Source organism: Haliotis asinina, chromosome 7 (genome assembly GCF_037392515.1).
Source record: "Haliotis asinina isolate JCU_RB_2024 chromosome 7, JCU_Hal_asi_v2, whole genome shotgun sequence".
Taxonomy (NCBI): Eukaryota; Metazoa; Mollusca; class Gastropoda; order Lepetellida; family Haliotidae; genus Haliotis; species Haliotis asinina.
Window position 1 is genome coordinate 19491633 of NC_090286.1, and position 19899 is coordinate 19511531.

General features: G+C 42.6%; 2 protein-coding genes across 3 annotated transcripts; both read right to left on the reverse strand.

Annotated features, from left to right (window-relative positions):
- Positions 1 to 866: 866 nt before the first annotated feature.
- LOC137290423 (ceramide kinase-like) lies at positions 867 to 11873 on the reverse strand. Of its 2 annotated transcripts, XM_067821348.1 has the most exons (12): positions 11594 to 11873; positions 8012 to 8239; positions 7654 to 7776; positions 7186 to 7249; positions 6834 to 6973; positions 6674 to 6748; positions 6104 to 6253; positions 4410 to 4500; positions 3720 to 3757; positions 2915 to 3105; positions 2172 to 2350; positions 867 to 1833 (listed from the first exon to the last, which is right to left on the reverse strand). In XM_067821348.1, the coding sequence occupies exons 1-12, from the start codon at positions 11742 to 11744 to the stop codon at positions 1776 to 1778; spliced, it is 1488 nt and encodes a 495-aa protein (XP_067677449.1). In that variant the 5' UTR covers positions 11745 to 11873; the 3' UTR covers positions 867 to 1775. The 2 variants fall into 2 exon arrangements, with proteins under 2 accessions (XP_067677449.1, XP_067677450.1); XM_067821349.1 differs by lacking the exon at positions 6104 to 6253.
- Positions 11874 to 13559: 1686 nt separating this feature from the next.
- LOC137291335 (multiple epidermal growth factor-like domains protein 6) lies at positions 13560 to 18941 on the reverse strand. The gene is made up of 6 exons (XM_067822639.1): positions 18817 to 18941; positions 18219 to 18304; positions 16861 to 16992; positions 15712 to 16758; positions 14907 to 15000; positions 13560 to 14401 (listed from the first exon to the last, which is right to left on the reverse strand). Exons 2-6 carry the CDS (start codon positions 18274 to 18276, stop codon positions 14188 to 14190), a joined length of 1545 nt encoding a protein of 514 aa, XP_067678740.1. The 5' UTR covers positions 18277 to 18304; positions 18817 to 18941; the 3' UTR covers positions 13560 to 14187.
- Between the last annotated feature and the right edge of the window lie 958 nt (positions 18942 to 19899).

A 19899-nucleotide genomic window follows, 5' to 3' on the forward strand; every position in this document is an offset into this window, starting at 1 on the left:
GTTGGATGCATGAAGTGAAACAATAGGCCATGTTCACCATCCTCATCGTCATTAAGGCTCGTTGTTGTAGCTCTTTTTCGGGGTATTGTAAAGCTGTTCTGTACATAGATAGGTATATATATTCATGAACAAATTGTGTTTGGCAGTTTTATGTTTGTGAAAAAATCCCATAGGGTGTGCTTTAACACCTTTATGTACAAGTGGTGGTTCGTTTAAAAACTTTTTAAAAGGGACGTGTACATATCGATACTCACAGCGAGATATAACTGTATATTGCAGTAAATAGAAATCTATTAACCTCTCGCTGAAACTAGACGAAAGAGTTGTGTCCCTTGCTTGCTAGGAGCTGCTACTCCTCGAACCCGAGATCTTCTCAGTCGTTATTCTTCTCGGAGGAAAAGTGTTCAAACGTCACAACCTTCTTCTGTATTCAGACTTTTCCTCCACTAAAGCCTTCCTTCCTTTATTCCGTCAGAAATATTATGATGAGATTTGACACTGACATGAAAACACAACTTGTCCAATTGACCAAGGATAATGGACATTAGACGGTGCTGTAGCCTAATGGTTAGAGCGTCCGCTCGTCACCCTGAAGACCCGCTTTCAATTCCCCACACGAGACCAATGTACGAAGACCATTTCTGGTGTTAAGGAAAGTGTAAAATACATATACACAGACTAATCAATATTTTAATTCCAGTTCGGGAAGATGATATATCCAAACAGCACAATACGAACAGAGGTAGGTTTCTAAAATATTATATATTTTATTACAAAATATCTTTAAAATGTAAACTTTTGGATGAAAATGTAAGGAATTTAGAACACACCTCATACAATGGTAAAAAATGACAAAACCAGCAACAGTAATTTGCACACAGCAGACGTGTTTATTTCATGACACAAAAACACATTGTGACGCCAGAGAAGTGCAGGAGTAGAATATAACACGACGCCTTTCAAAAGTGGTGAAGTGTCATATATGTCATAGAACAGTCTCTTAGTATAAGTTCTGAGACCGGGTTGAGTTCCATTCCACATGCTATTCAATAAAATAGTCTGCTTTCAAAGCCAGCAATAAAGCTGTCAACCCTGGGGGCCTCCACGGATATAACTTGTAGTCTAAAATCACATACATGGTGTACCCCTCCGACAAGCGGAAATCGGTAAAGTTCCAATGGCTGAAAGATATGAAGACACGCTGTTTCTGTAAATGTAACATATGTAACTGTTACATGTGGGATTACACTTTGTCATTACAGTACAACATCTAGTTCCCACATGGGTGGAGAGTGAATAACGTTATACCCAGCACACTCGGAAAGTGTGGACTCGCATGCCACACGGGACTCAACCCATACAGGTACCAGCTATTGCAGTATGTGTTATGCAAAGACTTAACAGGTACATCAAGAGGTAGAGGTAGCTGTTGGTGAAAGACGAGCGCTGTGATACTGATTTGGTAGGTCAACAGCACGAAGGAGGTATTTATCAACTTACGTTATCAGATAAATAAATCTAAAAGGGTGTGTTAAAACGATTCCTGGTGATGTTTTGCATAATATAACATATATGATGACAAAGACGTTTTGGAATCCTCTTATAATTTACATAAAAAACGCTTTTTTTCTGCATTTCTCTTCACTGGGCTCAGAATATAAAGTTAATTTCACCTTATCACTGAAAGATTTTTGTGTTTGAAGTTTGAATTTATGCTTATGATGGAACAGGTTCACCGTGGTTTACCCTGAACCTGACCATGAGAGTTCAACACGTCAGTAAGACCAGTCATCGAATGTTGTCCCAAAGAACTCAGCTAGGTGTCGGTGGATTCTGAAAGAAAGATGGTACTCCCACAGCATGTGTAACTCATGTACTGACTGGTCGTAGGGTAGAGGTTATCAAGCGTGCATTACACCTATGATCCCAGTGCTTCATTCCTATCTCAGTCTGCCTGAACATTTACAATGGTCATATTTCTCGGCAACCTTGTGTGAACACAGGGTAATCTCCATCACCTATTATTTCCGAGAGTCGACTAAACTGGACACAGCCGACACCTGGTGCTGCTCATTATATCGACCACTAGGTCTGACTGACTCGCAGTACCATGGATGTAGTGTTGGGAACAAACGAACTAAAGAGAACAAGAACATTTTAGGACCGCCTACCTGATCTCCAGGCCGTTAGAAGTCATGTGGCGTACCTCCCCATCAATTACCAAGTAGTCAGACTCAGCCCCATCGGGTCCAGTCTCCGAGCAGGACACTCTCTCTCCCCCTCCTTCAAGCCCTCCCACACGAAACCTGTATGCTTGAACGTACCGGTCCTCTATACACTCGGCATCAAGCTGCAACAGTAAGGATGGCGCATCCTTAAGTCTTCGAACATGACATTGTTCAAAAAGAATCCCAGACCCATTGGAATATCAAACGGCCCGCTGCTATTGCGCTCAGTTGAAACTGTTATGGTTAAAACAGGACTGTACAGAGAACACGTTGCAGCAGTGCATACCTAGTTACAGCGTCACATTCTAATATAGCCACCTCGGTATAACCCAACCAGGATTCCAACCTCTGGCTTACCTGGATGAAATAGTCGGCCTGTATAAACAGTCTATGAAGTCCTCCCTCACTCAAGAAAGTATGTTAAGGTTATAGAAACATTAAAGTCTCCCATAATCTTACTGATGTCACATATAATTAACATCACGTTGCAATATATTCTCTTACTAAAGAGACGACTCATAACACTGCGATTAACGGGATCGGGAGGTCAGGCCCGATTGCATAGATCGAAAGTTATGATGTCAGTCACTGGATTATCGATTATTTTATAGAGTATAGTCATACTACTGGTACATTACTGAATGCGGCGTTAGACCATAAACAAACTAACAAGGATACAAACTTACCGTGTCGGCCCTGAGTTTGATGAAGCCAATGATCCACTTGAAGAAGGCAAGTCTCCCTGTTCTCCTCCACAGGAACAAGTTCATAGACTGCCCTTCTTGGTCAAACTGAAGCTTAGATCTCCCCTCTACCTTGTGGAAACCACCGAGTCGACCGTGAACACATGTGTAGAGTCCGGAGAACTTAACCCAGCCTGGGAACATTTATACATGTCACCATCTCTTCCCAAGACCATTCATCTAGACTGTGATAAATATTCCATTGTGGAAAGTCTCAGTTAATTTGCTGTGCATTATTTACAACGAAGTTTCACTTACTTCAAAAGCCATATCTGATATTGCCTCTGTCAGTCTTGGACCAACTGCCTTTGTTTTGCAAACTGACATTAATCACAATTTCACATCCCTTTGATGTTCTCTATTATGTAGCATCAGTGAAATGTGTTCAAAAATACTGTGTGAAGGTAAAGGTGTGGTTCAAACGGTTCGAAGTACAAGCCGATTTGATGACGTTTAGGGAGCTCATTCTGCGTTGCGCTGAATGGTACCGTGAAACTATTCGCCTGTGATGAACAGAGACAGATATTTACAGTTCTTCAGTTAATGTATGTTCGCGTGTGTGGTTTACGTCGCAGTCAGACGGATCAAGACGACGATCTAAAACTGACACCCACACAATACGCTATTAGTCCAAGTGACGCAAGTGCTACCAACCTGCTGTGAGGATAGGTTCCTAAACGACTAGTTCTTATTCCTGGCTCGTTAATAATTTGGGTAACTGCATTGTGCCTGCATGTAAACCACCTACCATCTGGCGAGACGCTGCCACCTTGGTCCTTTTTACTACTGCAACAGACCAGAAAGCTATGGTTGTACAGCACAGAGTGAGTGTCGTAAGAGATGACTGACGGGATCGGGTGGTCAGGCTCGCTGACTAGTCTGACACGTCTTCCTATCCTGTTTAGATTGGTGCGCATGCTGTTGGTCAGTGTATTATTTACAGACCGCTGCCATATACCTGGAATACTTCTGAGTGTGGCATTAAACAACCAACACACTAACCTGAACTTTGAACGAATCCTTCGAGAAACCTTAAACTATATAATATTATATTGTTGAATACACAGAGCATACCAAAATCTATTCCTGAATGTAGTGTACGTTTATCCTTGATTACACCCTTCAATGTCCCGTGAGCTTATCCTTCCACACCCTACTGCATGCACCGTGATTTTATCCTCTAACACATCCCTGAGCATGGCGTGGGCTCATCCTTCAACATACCCCTGAATGTACCGTGGGCTCATCCTTCAACACACCCCTGAATGTAACGTGGGTTTATCCTTCAACAAACCCCTGAATGTAACGTGGGTTTATCCTTCAGAAAACCCCTGAATGTACCGTTGGTTTATCCTTCAGCAAACCCCTGAATGCACCGTGGGTTTATCCTTCAGCATACCCCCGAATGTACCAGTGAAGCTCCCAGCGCACTACTCACCGTATGTCTTTGACTGGTGTCCGGGCAGGGAGATATTCTCCATCTACCTGTAACTCTCGAGTTTTCCAAACTAGGCTCCTTACGACTTCCGCTGAAAACGTCAAATGGTCATAACAAACCCACTGCGGTATAACGGGTTCGAATCCCTTGACTGTGAACTGTTGTAAAATAATATAAATTCAGGTTACCACATATGCACTCCTAGAAAATATGCACTTCATATTGATGTATGAATTTTCAAATATGTTTCAAAATTGGTATTTGATTGCTTTAATTTCAGCAAAATAATGCTGGTTTGTGTACATGGAACGAATCCACAGCGTAATTACGCGTCTTCGGAAACTTTATTGCACGTTTTACGTTCGGAAGTTTCAACTTGCATGAAAGTACTATGGGATAAACATGTTTCGCAATATGCACTAGTTCTGGGGAATCGTGAGCAGTGCTAAGGACATTGTCATATGAGGCCATGTAGCTTTTAGGCTGTCATTTGCATGTTTTAGCTAAATGAAAGAATGTTGTCATGCCACGACACACCGCTGTAATAAGAAACATTGCCATTGGACACCAGGACGCTGAGGAGTCTTTGGAGGACTACTGCGACGTCGACGGGTCCAGTGGTGCAATAACGTTCGATTACGGAATATACACCATTTGTGACGTGAATGGTTCAGTGACGTCAAGGGGGAACGTTGCTGCCGACGTCAAAATGAACGTTTTATTCACAACTGTGTCGCCCAAGTTGGCTCGCATGGTGGTAGGGGAGCCATGAAGTGGCAAACCGTATCAAACAAGCAGAAATCTACCTTTGTGTGACTTGAAGGCTATTTGACTTCTCTCGGGTACAGAGACGAAACGTTAAACATCTACATGGTTCCGATCACTGGCCGCCAGAGGGCGTTGTTCCATCAAGATACTACCAGATCTCACACCGTCACTATTCAGTATCTTCCGCATGAGAACAGTACAATACTTCCATGACCTTCAAATCGCCCGACCTCAATCCCTATCGAACCGACGCGAACGTGAGCGTCAACCGGCATCCCCGACGTTCGATCAACAGCTGCTGGCATTACAAGAGGAATGGTTCATAATTCCTAACGGTCGAATTCAAAGACTTACTCAGTCCATGCAAGGACGGTACCGAGCAGTTTTGAAGGCGCATGGTGACCACAACAGATATTGAAGACAACGACCAACCGGAAATGGATGCATTTACTGATTGAAGTTTTCACGTTGTGCAGGTTAACAGACATTAAATTTTGATCTTTCATAAGTTGGAAATTTGCCGCAACTGATATAGAATTGCATATGTCATCTTTCTTTAAAAGCAGATCAGTGTGTTTCCTCTTTCGGAGAGTATGTGAAGAACATTGTTTGTAAAGACTAAATTTCAGGTTGCAATACAGTATGTTAAACAACTCGGGAAAGGAATTGAAGAATTAAAGAATTCCAGAAGCGTGACGTCGTTGTATTAAGTCCATAAGTTTTATATGATTATAAGGTGGCATTATACGGAACAAAGAAACATCCAACGACAAAGGAGGCTTATGAATTAGTGTACACCTTCACACAGACTCAACTACCTCTAGTGATTACATTGATGAGAACTTTTTGATTGTAACCTGGTAATAATCAGCAACCTAACTCAGAAAAATAATCTTGCTATTGCATTACTGAAGACCCGTTCCTACCAGGATAACGAAAGGTTTTCATCCAGCGATTGTTGACGGTTTTCTTCACCATTTCTGCCAGACGACCGTACACCACGCCGAAACAGGAATAGCCTATCAGTGCACCTGGGTTCCCGTGCACGCTGGCGATGTTCAGGTGTCGCTTCTTGCCTGGATCATCAAACCAGTAGCACTGAAGTTAAATTGTGGTCTTGTAGCTGGCTGGTGGTGTTATATCTGACTAGTGGTGTAGTTGACAAGTGGAGGAGTAGCTGACTGGTGATCCCGTAGCGGTGGTTGCGAGTAGTGCTATAGTGGAACGGTGGTATTGTAGTGATTGGTCTTGTGGACTTGGTGCTTGCGTAATGTGTAATGACGGTGGACAAGTGGTATTAGAGAGGCATTATAGTGGTCAGATTGTGTGGTAGAGTTGTTACACAGGACAGAAGGTGGCCCAGCGGTAATGTAGTGGGACGTGGTTCCCTAGTGCTGTGGTGGTGTTGTACTTGTAAGTGTGGTTGAAGTGGTTGACGTGACGCGTTGACGTGGTGCTACAGTTGATCAGTGGATGTCACAGTAAGCTACGCTCACCTTGGATTATCCTGAGTACGCCAGTTTCTACGTCCCTGCTGCCATAACTTGCCACTGAGATGCCGTTAGCAGTACCTGGGAAGAGGTAACACTACAACGTGATAACTGATATAGACTTTGTGTTCGTCAATTGTTCAGAGGAAAGGTAGTGCCATATTACCTGTAGGCAATGCTCCTAGGGCAACTGGTAACGGTTTGAGTTGAGCATCTGGGTCGTCCAGATTAAGGTCCTTGTTGTAACGGGGGATGAGTCCCTGGAGAACCTCCTGCATCAGCCCGTCTCCACCCGACACAACCAGCCTGAGGATGTAAACACAGCATACTGGTGCAGGTGTCTGCTTGACATTGTTACTCCGACATATCTACCCGACCATCAGTTGGTCGCTGAGAGCGCTACACTGCTCTATAACACTCTGTGCTAACCAACCATTACTCCAAAGTGTGAAGCAGGAATTATTCAGTTTGTAATATTAACGTGTCAAACAGTTATTTATCTATGGTCTCCATCTTACCCGTCAACCGAAGTAAAGTCAAACGTCTTTGCGACTTCTTCTGCATGTCTGAATCTTTCTGTGTCTGTCAGAAAAAGACATACACTGGAAATTACTATTATCAATACTGCCAAGAACTAGCTTAACCGAAGAGCAGCTCTATAGTGCGGTGTCTGTTAAATAACGTTATCGTTAACAAGGACGGTAACCTCTCTGAGGTGATGTAATGGCATATACTGTCAGGTGAACAAATTATCAAGATCAGTTACCTCTCATGGTCATAATCATACATGGTCAGTGACTGTCAGGCAAACAGATAATTAAGATCATTGATAATGCAAACAACAAGCAATGTACGGAATTAGTATTGTGTTTGTCTGTCTGCCTGTTTGAGTGAGTTGATACAAACATTGTGTGGGATGTGAGTGTATACATGTCATACACTCTTTGTACAGGAACATCAGTTAATACAATGACTCGAATGCCTACATATATGCTGAGCATCTATGCCAGCCAAGACAAACAACGGCTCCACAATAGTCTCATACAAGGATACTCCGGTCTTCTTGCCCCCGACAGGGTTCACAATAGTCAGCAGTCGTTTTGGGCGACCTGAAAGACACGAAATCCTGTATAGTTCTCTGAAAAGGCAGAGGTGGGTTAAAACATCAGCCTGTAATGTGTTATCCAAATCTTTAGCTTCTCATAACACTATTTTTATTGTGACAGTCGCACTGTCTGCCTGTTCCTGGTCCTTCCATTGCCACCTCTTTCCCCGTAGTCACCATGACCAGTTTTACCAGCTACACTGTCCAGCGATTCCTTCAGGTGTCACGCCTGTACTCACCACGACCAACTTTATCTGCTACAATGTCCAGCCATTCCTTCAGGTGTCCCGTCTGTCCGATAAACGTAACGTGTTTGTGTCTGAGGATGTTGATCTTCTGATGTTCTATGTAATGCAGGGTAAATCTGTCCTCCTCCGGCGCCACTCCCACCCTGGCCTTCACGCCCGGCCCCCGGGAGACCCCTCCCAGGTAAGCAGTGATGACGTCATCCCAGTCAACGTGACAGTCTGAAACAACAAATCAGTCACACTAAGTCACAATATCTGTTTAAGCATTGGCATCAGTAAGTCGGATTCACAATCTAGGAAGTGCTATATACTGAACCCATTCTTTACCTGAGAGGTTATTACGTCATAAATGAAACATCAATACAGCAAGGCAAAACAACATTGCGAAACTAGTTTTGGTTTCTTGTGTTATGAACAAGTGTCTAGTTTCGGCTACATGCTTTCAAAGTGAAACTAGTTTCCAGTTTTTTATAAACGAGAGGATGGTTTCACCATCTAGTTTCAAAATGGATGCCAAAAAACATCAGTATTGCCGAAGGTTATGTGTGTGTTTATCATTTTAACACTGAATTAACAAATAGTACAGAAAATAGATGCTTTTTGGAAGTAAATATTTGCGTATATTTAATCACACTGTTAGAAATGTTATGCATACAAGTTACACGAAACAGTCATGCTATATAGACAGGGCTTCTAAATAGTATTTTCCTCGTTCTCAGTTGATATTACCACTAAGTTGGTTGCAGAAACTACTGAGCTATTTTGCCAAGATCGTTTGAACTTGGTGTTTGTAATTGCAGCTCAACGAGGTGGTTTATTCCAGTGTGAATGGAGTGAGTGAGTTTAGTTTTACGCCGCACCCAGCAATATCCCAGCTATATGGCAGAGGTGTGTAAATGATCGAGTCTGGGCCAGACAATCCAGTCATCAACAACATGAGCATCAATCTGCGGAATTGGGAACCGATGACATGCGTCAACTAAGTCACCGAGTCTGACCACCCAATCCCGTTAGTCGCCTCTTACGACAAGCATAGTCGCCTTTTGTGGCAAGCATGGGTTGCTGAAGGCCTATTCTACCCCGAGACCTCCACGTGTCTCGGCGTGAATGGAGGCCAAAAGTCAATGGCTGAAGAAATAGTACCAAACCTTTCTAATGAAGACCATAAGAGAGTGTTTAAACTATCTAGTGTACAGTGAAGCTTTGAATAACGAGGAACGAACCTTAGGAGAAAGGCATTACGCATATTTCCGATCTGTTTGGTGTTTCAGATCCCACTGTTTCAAAAAGTGTTCAGAATGTAACCGAAAAACTCTTTGAAAATTACCGAATCAAATTCATTGTCTGGCCTACAGGCGATAATGCACTTAAAGTCCTGCAGGAGTTCGAAGCCATGAATAGGCTAAAAGGTGTTACTGGATGCATCGATGGCAGCCATACAGCTCATGTCCTAAAGCTGATTCAGCAGGTGTATCATGTCCTAAAGCTGATCCAGCAGGTGTATCATGTCCTAAAGCTGATCCAGCAGCTGCATCATGTCCTAAATCTGATCCAGCAACTGCATCAAGTCCTAAATCTGATCCAGCAACTGTATCATGTCCTAAAGCTGATCCAGCAGGTGTATCATGTCCTAAAGCTGATCCAGCAACTGTATCATGTCCTACAGCTGATCCAGCAGGTGTATCATGTCCTAAAGCTGATCCAGCAGGTGTATCATGTCCTACAGCTGATCCAGCAGGTGTATCAAGTCCTAAAGCTGATCCAGCAGCTGCATCATGTCCTAAATCTGATCCAGCAACTGCATCAAGTCCTAAATCTGATCCAGCAGCTATATCAAGTCCTAAATCTGATCCAGCAACTGTATCATGTCCTAAAGCTGATCCAGCAACTGTATCATGTCCTAAAGCTGATCCAGCAACTGTATCATGTCCTAAAGCTGATCCAGCAACTGTATCATGTCCTAAAGCTGATCCAGCAGCTATATCAAGTCCTAAATCTGATCCAGCAACTGTATCAAGTCCTAAATCTGATCCAGCAGCTATATCAAGTCCTAAATCTGATCCAGCAACTGCATCAAGTCCTAAATCTGATCCAGCAGCTATATGAAGTCTTAACTCTGATCCAGCAACTGTATCAAGTCCTAAATCTGATCCAGCAGCTATATCAAGTCCTAAATCTGATCCAGCAACTGTATCATGTCCTAAAGCTGATCCAGCAGGTGTATCATGTCCTAAAGCTGATCCAGCAACTGTATCATGTCCTAAAGCTGATCCAGCAACTGTATCATGTCCTAAAGCTGATCCAGCAGCTATATCAAGTCCTAAATCTGATCCAGCAACTGTATCATGTCCTAAAGCTGATCCAGCAGGTGTATCATGTCCTAAAGCTGATCCAGCAGGTGTATCATGTCCTAAAGCTGATCCAGCAACTGTGTCATGTCCTAAAGCTGATCCAGCAGGTGTATCAAGTCCTAAAGCTGATCCAGCAAACTACATTCACAGACAAGGATTCCTTTCACTGATCTTATGTGTATACATCTGACGTACGCATTACGGATGTGTTTGTAGGCAGGCCTGACTCAGTTCACGAGTCAGATAATCAAGACAATGATGCAGTTGACTGTGATACAGTGTGTGATACCAGACTTCACCCTGATGAAAGAGCTGGGGACAAACGAGACAGAATTCTGCAAGATCTGTTCCGAAACAAATAACTTTTGCTTGTGACATTTCTTTTCCAAATTAAGAATACAGAAAAAAGCAATCGTGTTTCTTCTTTTTCAGTGACAATAAAGACTGAAATATGTTCATAGCTGTCTGGCTTCATGTATGAGAGAGATTGGCTCAAATGTTATTTCACCTATATTGCACAAAATAATGAAATATGCTGCTGAAAATCGCTTAGCACCAGCAGGTACTGGATTTGTGATGACGAGCCATGTACTGTAGAAGTTGTGCTCTGGTCCGATGATGTCGGACATTCGTCTGACTGACCCTCCCCTGAGGGAGATGGTCCTTAGCCAGGACCCGGTTGCATCAATGCGTAATTATGTAATCATCAATTAAACACTAATCATTGATAAAATTCTTAATGTTTGATTAGTTAATGAAGTGTTTAAATGCGGTTGTATAAACCCCTGTTTGAACACCCATTAACTATGTATGCCTCTAATGAAGGTCTCGTCATTAAACCATGAATAACTTAGTGGAATCCCCTCATTATTATCCATGATGCACGAAACCGAAACCTGCCTCGGAGATGGTGTCGAAGTTTCAGAACCCAGTTTTAGGTTTCGACATAATCGTATGCATTGTTTTCCAGAAACCAAAACCGGTTTAGTATAACAGAAGAGCAGCAAGCTATACGTGCAACGTCCTGTCATGCGTCTGGCTTCCCGTGTACAGCTATCATTATGAATAAGCCCGGGCTTACACATGCTTTTGAAAGTAAAAGATGGACAAGCCCTCATGACTATCTAAACACAAAACTTACCTACCGGGCTTACATGCAAAAAGTAACCTACCTGTTTGTGTGATTTATATTTCCCGCTCACAAGATCATAATATGCATTACCTTCAGTTTGACCTTCACCCCTCCAAGTAAGACGGGTGTGTTTCACTTCAAGCCTCACTGGTTTTCCCGACAAAGTGAAATATGATGTGAGTACAACCCTATCAGCATCACACATGTCCACTGTCTCTGTACCGAGGTCAAACGACGCCATATTGCTTCCTCCCTGAAATCGATGAAATGTTCGACCAGCGAGGTAAATACCGTCTGCTCATCCAACTGTAAATTGATATTGCTGTACAACATACACAGACGTCTCAGCCTTGTGGTGTGGTGTACGACTGCGTCACCAAATTTCCGGTCTCTTTGCCGTGGTTTCACATCGACACATATATTCTTATTATTTGTAAATAGCTACTGAACTCAGTTTAGGCAGGAATCAACCAGATGTAAAAATGCTGAGAGGATGATTGTTGAGTTGGCAAGCTAATCTAACTGAGAGGGTGATCGTTAAGCTGGCAAGCTGACCAACGTAAGAGGATCGTGTATTACTGATATAGCATGTGATGTTGGTGTATGTGATACGGATGTGTGCGTGCGTGCATATAGGTTATGTATCACATCAAGAATAGCAACGTACAGCTGACAGTTGTTATTTGTGTGCGTGTGTTCTTTTCGTTTCAGGATTTTTGGCACATGGAAGTTTTTCATGAGGAATAACGTACACTGAAGTATGAGGAGTAAGGTATACTAAAGTATGAGGAATAACGTATACTAACGTACGTAGCAGGAATAACGTATACTAACGTACGTAGCAGGAATAACGTATACTGAAGTATGAGTGACGTATACTAACGTACGTAGCAGGAATAACGTATACTGAAGTATGAGTGACGTATACTAACGTACGTAGCAGGAATAACGTATACTGAAGTATGAGTGACGTATACTAACGTACGTAGCAGGAATAACGTATACTGAAGTATGAGTGACGTATACTAACGTACGTAGCAGGAATAACGTATACTGAAGTATGAGTGACGTATACTAACGTACGTAGCAGGAATAACGTATACTAACGTGCGTAGCAGGAATAACGTATACTGAAGTATGAGTGACGTATACTAACGTACGTAGCAGGAATAACGTATACTGAAGTATGAGTGACGTATACTAACGTACGTATCAGGAATAACGTATACTAACATACGTACCAGGAATACGTATACTGAAGTATGAGGAGTAACGTATACTAACGTATGAGGAATAACGTATACTAACGTGCGTAGCAGGAATAACGTATACTGAAGTATGAGGAGTAATGTATACTGAAGTATGAGGAATAACGTATACTAACGTACGTAGCAGGAATAACGTATACTGAAGTATGAGGAGTAACGTATACTGAAGTATGAGGAATAACGTATACTAACGTACGTAGCAGGAATAACGTATACTGAAGTATGAGTGACGTATACTAACGTACGTAGCAGGAATAACGTATGCTAACGTACGTACCAGGAATACGTATACTGAAGTATGAGGAGTAACGTATACTAACGTATGAGGAATAACGTATGCTAACGTGCGTAGCAGGAATAACGTATACTGAAGTATGAGGAATAACGTATACTGAAGTATGAGGAGTAACGTATACTGAAGTATGAGGAATAACGTATACTAACGTACGTAGCAGGAATAACGTATACTGAAGTATGAGTGACGTATACTAACGTACGTAGCAGGAATAACGTATGCTAACGTACGTACCAGGAATACGTATACTGAAGTATGAGGAGTAACGTATACTAACGTATGAGGAATAACGTATACTAACGTAATTATGAGGAATAACGTACACTAAAGTATGAGGAATAACGTATACTAAAGTATGAGGAATAACGTACACTAAAGTATGAGGAATAGCGTACACTTTAGTATGAGGGAAAACGTATGCGAATGTATGAGGAATAGCGTACACATCCTCCCCTTAAAGATGAGTTCAGAACAACAAGCGTAGACCCGGGTGGACATTTCACTTTCGATTGGCATCATATTTATTGTATGTAAGGCATTACAAGCACAAAGTGATTGACGGGTACAGATCTAATCGCCTGGTATGAGATGACATTCTACTATGTCAAAAGCGCTTGTGCTTAAAATGCACGGGAGGCATATGAAGCGTTAAGCGTTTATATATAAAGGCCGGATAATACAGCTTTTTGAGAAAATCATGAAACAACCTGGCAGGAAGAAATTACACAAAATTGGATATAAATGGTGTAATTTTACCCTCAGAAAGCTAGAAATTGTGTCTACATCTTCATCTAAATCACAGGGGACATGCCCCCAGACCCCCAAGATCATCGGTCTCGAAGATGGACTATTGGACTATAGGTATTTGAAGTTTAATTCAACATAATACGCTCAGAACTCTTCAGCCACACCGCGCACTAGTAGACTGGGAAAGATAGCGCGCTATCGTAATCGTTGTGACAGTTGGACTAATCGTTTAACTACTTCTCATGCCGTTGGCTTAGTATCGTTTTCCTTGGTCGTTATCCAGTTGTGTACGAGTTGGGGAAAAAACATACACACGTATTTGCTATTAAAAGACAGTCTGTTCTGCATTACAAAAGATATCTCAATGCAAAGTGCTATATTGGTTCAGCTGTACAGGACAGGTATATGTCGTCTGCGTGGACTGTTTCCTGTGAGTCGCCCTGGAGCTGAAGCTGCATATTTCCCGCCATCCTGTTATCTCTGCCGAATTCCAATGCTTCGTAGTCATGGATGACGAGGTTCTCTAGACTGGCGTGGTAGCTGACGTAGGTGCTTCTTGTTTCGGCCTGACGCCCGGACACCCATCTCCTGAAGGGTACACATTACACATTACCGCGTACACTTCACGCGTAGGAAACACATCTAAACATTGAGGTTGTGAGTTTTCATTGTATCCACCCTAAAACTGCACCATTTTAACATATTAATCCCCGGCGCTTTATACCACAACAGTCACGAGTGACGTCATCCGCCACACTGTCTGCTTACTGATCCCCCATTCAGTCTGTTCAGGTCAAACAACAGGACACCATGGTCTGTATACTCTCTCAAACTCTCTCACTCTCAAACAATAACGTTTCAGCACAAACGACTATGAATTTGACTCACGAGTAACTGATCGAGTGAATTACAATGAGGACAGAAGTCAGCCATAATGTGATCTTTCTGCATCTCCAAGAAGGAGATAACAACGCACATGCAAATGGCAATACGCTAAACGTTCTGTTTACTTGACTGAAGTGAGTTATTGGTAACTTAATACAATCACGTAAAATCAACTCAGCTGTCATCACACGGCATTCTGTACACCTACTTTCGGACGTAGACGATGAAGCCACACCCAAAAATCAACCCTGCTGACAGCCCTGCAGTAATCCAGCTGGTGACCCGTGACCCTACCAGACACCCTACAGGGGAGACGTAGAACAGTGTGTATACAAGGTTGGGCATACAAATGAAATTATTGTACAACAGTCAGACAACACATCGGCATACAGAACATAACAGAACCACATACAGTCGGTGTAAAAAAATAACACAGGCTAGTGCCTTCATTAAGGGCATGAATAGTACAGTAGATGTAAAGGTCAGTGGACAATTTGGTGAATGTGTTCTAACCTCGCCTTAACCACCTTAGTGGAGTGGGGTCCGGGGTATAATATAACTGGAGTATGGGATACAGAACATGCATCTATGGTATGGAGGGATAAGGTATGTACTAGCATCAAGCATTTGTTCAATACTGACAGCTGTGTGTAGATTTAATTCGAGGCTGTCCGAGATGCTTTGTCTGCAGCATTAGTTTATTATTTTTTATTGCCGACTCCGAGAATTTGGGGTTAATGCTAGTTTGACCATATATGTAAAACATGGAGTGTCACTCTTCGGAGACACGTCAGAGAAAAGTCCAACGTGACGTTCATTAAATATCGTATTGCGCCTAACTTAAGGTTAGTGTATGAACATATTTCTGAATCAAATACTTGCGTAACAATGAGCCTGTAAACACATTATGCTTCGTCGCAGATGTGTCACAGATGAACACAATTTGAGAACGAACCAATCCCCGTTCTCCATCAGATCATCACCCAGATTCCCGAGACTCTAGCGTGCCTTACCTTCAGTTGCTGCGCACACAGTGGAGCAGGTCCGGTTCTGTGGGCATCCCTCGGCATCACCACAACACTCACACGACCGGTTACACGTTGCCCCGTCCCCGTGGCCCTCCAGACATCCCCCGGGACACTCCCCGGCACTGTCCCTCCCAGTACACCTGGCCGTACACGTCAGGTTACAGAACACACCGAAGAGGCCCTCTTTACATTCACCAAGACATTCTCCAGCTGCACGTCGTCTAGTGATGGAACCCGGGGTAGAGTTGTGACCATCAGGTAGTTGTTGACAAGAGTTGTTCACACATCCACCAGGGCAAACATGATTACAGGAATGGCCGTATCTTCCTCTCACACATCCGGTAAGACATCTTCCCGTCTGTGAGCAGTTTTCATCAAAACAGAGTCTACATTTTCTTTCACATGATAAACCGAACCAACCCCTGTTGCATCCATCGGTGCAGGTAAGGTTCCCATTATTTGTGCTGCATGTTCCCATCTGGCAGTTGGCAGGGCATGGGGACATGCATCCATCTCCATGCCAACCGGTTTTGCATCCTGCGACACACATCCCTGTAGTACTGCTGCATGTGTTGTCGTTGCAGTGTGTGGGACAGGGCGTCTTACACTCAGATCCCCACCAACCTTCTTCACAACCAACAGTACATTTTCCATCTTCACATTGTCCTTCTAAACAGTGAACTGGACACCTTTGGAAACATCTTGGACCATACCATCCGCTCTTGCAGCCGTCGGCACACACATCTCTCAATCTCTCGCAGTTATCTCCCTTACAATACGGAGGGCATGACCTTTGACACAGGTGACCATAGTAACCCGAATGACATCCTTTGATACAGAAGCCGCTCCACTTGTCACATTCACCATCCCGACACCCGGTGCTACACGAGCTGTTGCAATCTCTACCGCTATGGCCGGGTGTACAGTTCTGGGCACAAGGGCCTTCTCTCTGACCGCAGGATTCATCTCCATTCAGACAAAGATTCTCACATGGCAAGCAATCATTGCCATAGTAACCATACGCGCATCCTTCTGAAGTAAAGGTAGATAATACACAAGCATTTGTCGAGTTATAGTTAGAAAAAAACTGTTCGTCGTAAAGTTAAAGATGTAAATAATACACAGAGAGCTTACCTCTAGTGCAAATACCACAGGACTCTTTGCACAATCGTTTGAAGCCGTCTGGTCTATACTTGCACTGTTGGTGTGCAAATGCTGAACAGAGGTTGGACGAGTCTTTACATCTCACTTCCGGTAGCACAAACTCTACAGGATGAATAAGATGTTCTCAGTTCAGCGAGATTATCAATCCCGTCAATATTGGAGCTGCAGTGAGATAGTAGATCTATTGCCGATGCAGTGGTATATGAAGAACTAACACAGAAATGGAAGAATCCCTGCTATCTGAGGACAGGGAACAGTTGATGATCAGGGCATGTGTCTTAGGGGTAACGTTAGGTAAGATATAGTTTTGAACAGATGTAACATTCAAGGTAAATGGTGTAATCACAGTCCAATCAAAATAAGATACATAACGGCATGGTTGATTTTTTTACAGTTTTATAGAACATGCTTGGCGTAGCGCTCAGTGGTGCTCTCTGCTTGATTGCCAGTGTGACCCAAAGGTAAGAATACAGTTCCCAGCAAACAATGCTTTTCGAAAGAGGCACTCGCTGCATCCTCGATATCTCCAGGATATAAGTTCCGATAAGTCTCCACTATACCCTGGATGCATCTACGGCGCTGCCAGGTGAATTTATTATCTCCCTTGGCTGGCTTTTTACCCAATCAGGTGTCTACGCTGGGAAGTTGGGCGAACCAGTCTCAACTCACTTTCGCTTTTTAGCAAACAATGCTTATCGTAAAAAGGCATCTGAGTGGATAGCTGTTTCTGTGACTACTTAACAGTATGCCATGATATCATATTTGTGATGATTGTTGATAATGACACCAGTCACTGGATTGTCCAGTCCATACCCGATTATTGTTTTCAGACTGTTGTCGTGTAGGTGGAATTGGATCGTATTGACATCAAACATGTACCAAAATAGCTTCTTGTATCGAAACTGAAAACGAAATTGTAGCTCATTTCCGAATAGTACGAGGAAAAATGAAAAACGTCAGATTGTACATGTATAAATATCCGAAACCATTGAGCTTTATTCGCGCATTTGGAAGACTGTTTCAGTTTCCTTTCGTTGGGCTGTGCTATTTTAGTTTGTCTCTCCCTTTGGATGCCAGGCCATGATGTGTCTTACTGTAATATGGACATGCAAAATGCGTGCGTCTGCTGAAAACCAGAGATCCGTGATATAGTGAAACAGTTAGGGTTTGGTGATCGTGCAGACAAGAAGAAATACGTTTAGCAAGAAGTATATGATGTTAGTCCTCTTTAGCTAGGCATATCACAGTTCCAGTACGTAATGGGCCTGTTGGGTACTGGATAATACTGGATAATACTGGAAATGTTGGTAAATGTTGTGTTCACTTACCAGGTAGACGTACTGCCACAATGACGGCCAACAGCGCTCCAGCTTTGAAGACTGGCATGATTCAGGCCATGTTCGTGTAGGACGTTCTGCAAACAAAGCTTCTTTACATTTGACAAATGGATTGATAGTTTTATATGACGTACTTCAAGTATCCAGTTATGTCCCTAACATAGCAACTACAACATTTACTTACATCCTCAGTGTGTCGTTTCCATATGCTGTGTCGTGAAATAGTTTATACGAATTTGTTTCAGAGGGTTGTGGTCATCGAAGGTTCCGTTTCAGACAGCTCCGTCTTTAGTTACGAACATAACTATTACAGTCCCATAGTCGATTATAGTTTAACTAAAACACATTAATGCAGCGTTTGTAGACGGTCTGTTGTTTGCATGTGCCCATGTATATATACAAATCTTCTGATTCTTGTTTTTGTTTGCCAGTGCCTGTGTGTTTATACGAGCAAGATCAAACTCTTGCGAAAAAGTGAACTGCATTCTGTCGGAACATCTTAGAAGTAAGATGCGGCTGGGATAATATATATATATATATATATACCACATACCACTGATACTTACAGCCTTTAACTAACAGAACTCACCAGCTGACAGCGGATGATGTTGCGCGGTACTTCAGATGTAGTGTGTTGTTGATGACGACGGCGACGATGATGATGTTGCAGCACAATGTCGCCGAGGTGTTTTATAGCAATACTTCCGGCTCACTGTCATACTGTGATACATCAGGAAAAAGGAACAAGGCCTGGGCTATCTAGCAGTACAAAAGAAGCAGATAATGACTAGTTCAAACAACAATATTAAAAACACAATGCAATTTAAAGAATGGCCAAGTGTAACATATGTTATATTTGGGATGACGAGTTCTCAAGTAGGGATTCTAATACGTTTTTTGTTAAGTTGACCCCCATAGAGGATTCGAACCCTCACTCTCCGAGTCAGGCAACTAGCTACCAGCGCACAGTCAGCAGTCCAACCCACTCCTCCCCTGTGGCTTTTGACGTGCTGATGGGGTGAGTTTAGTTTCACGCCCGCACACAGCAATATTCCAACTATATGGCGGCGGCCTGTAAACAAGCGAGTCTGTACCAGACAACCCAGTGATCAAGAGCATGAGCATCGAATTGGGAACCGATGACATGTGCTGATGGGACTAAACCTAAGAAAAGTACTAGTCCTGTGACATGTCACACGTCTTAGATTCTGATCATCTCTGTATTCTAGTGCGACAATCGTTAAACATTCACCTTCTATCACTTTCATTATACATGTATTTATCAATATGTCGGATGTGTAAGTGGCGTTATAAATTGATTAAAACTGAGATTAAGAGATATGTGCTGTCAAGAATGGCAGGCAACATTACGTGTAAGCTTGTTGTACAACTATGAATACAATGAAACCACCTAAACCTGAACAACTTACTAGCAGTTCAATAACAATTTCGTGAGAACTGATTACAAGCAAATATATATAACATGAGCAATGTGTTTGCAAAGACAAAAGATTTTCTAATTTAGATACGACTGAAGATAAATGTCAAATTATGCTACAATATCAATTTTAAAGAGTTAAAAAATACTACATACCTATAATATGTGTATACCAAAATGTGCGTTCAGTTAATTTCGTGTCATGTGTGGAACCTGTTATAGTTAATCAGGTGT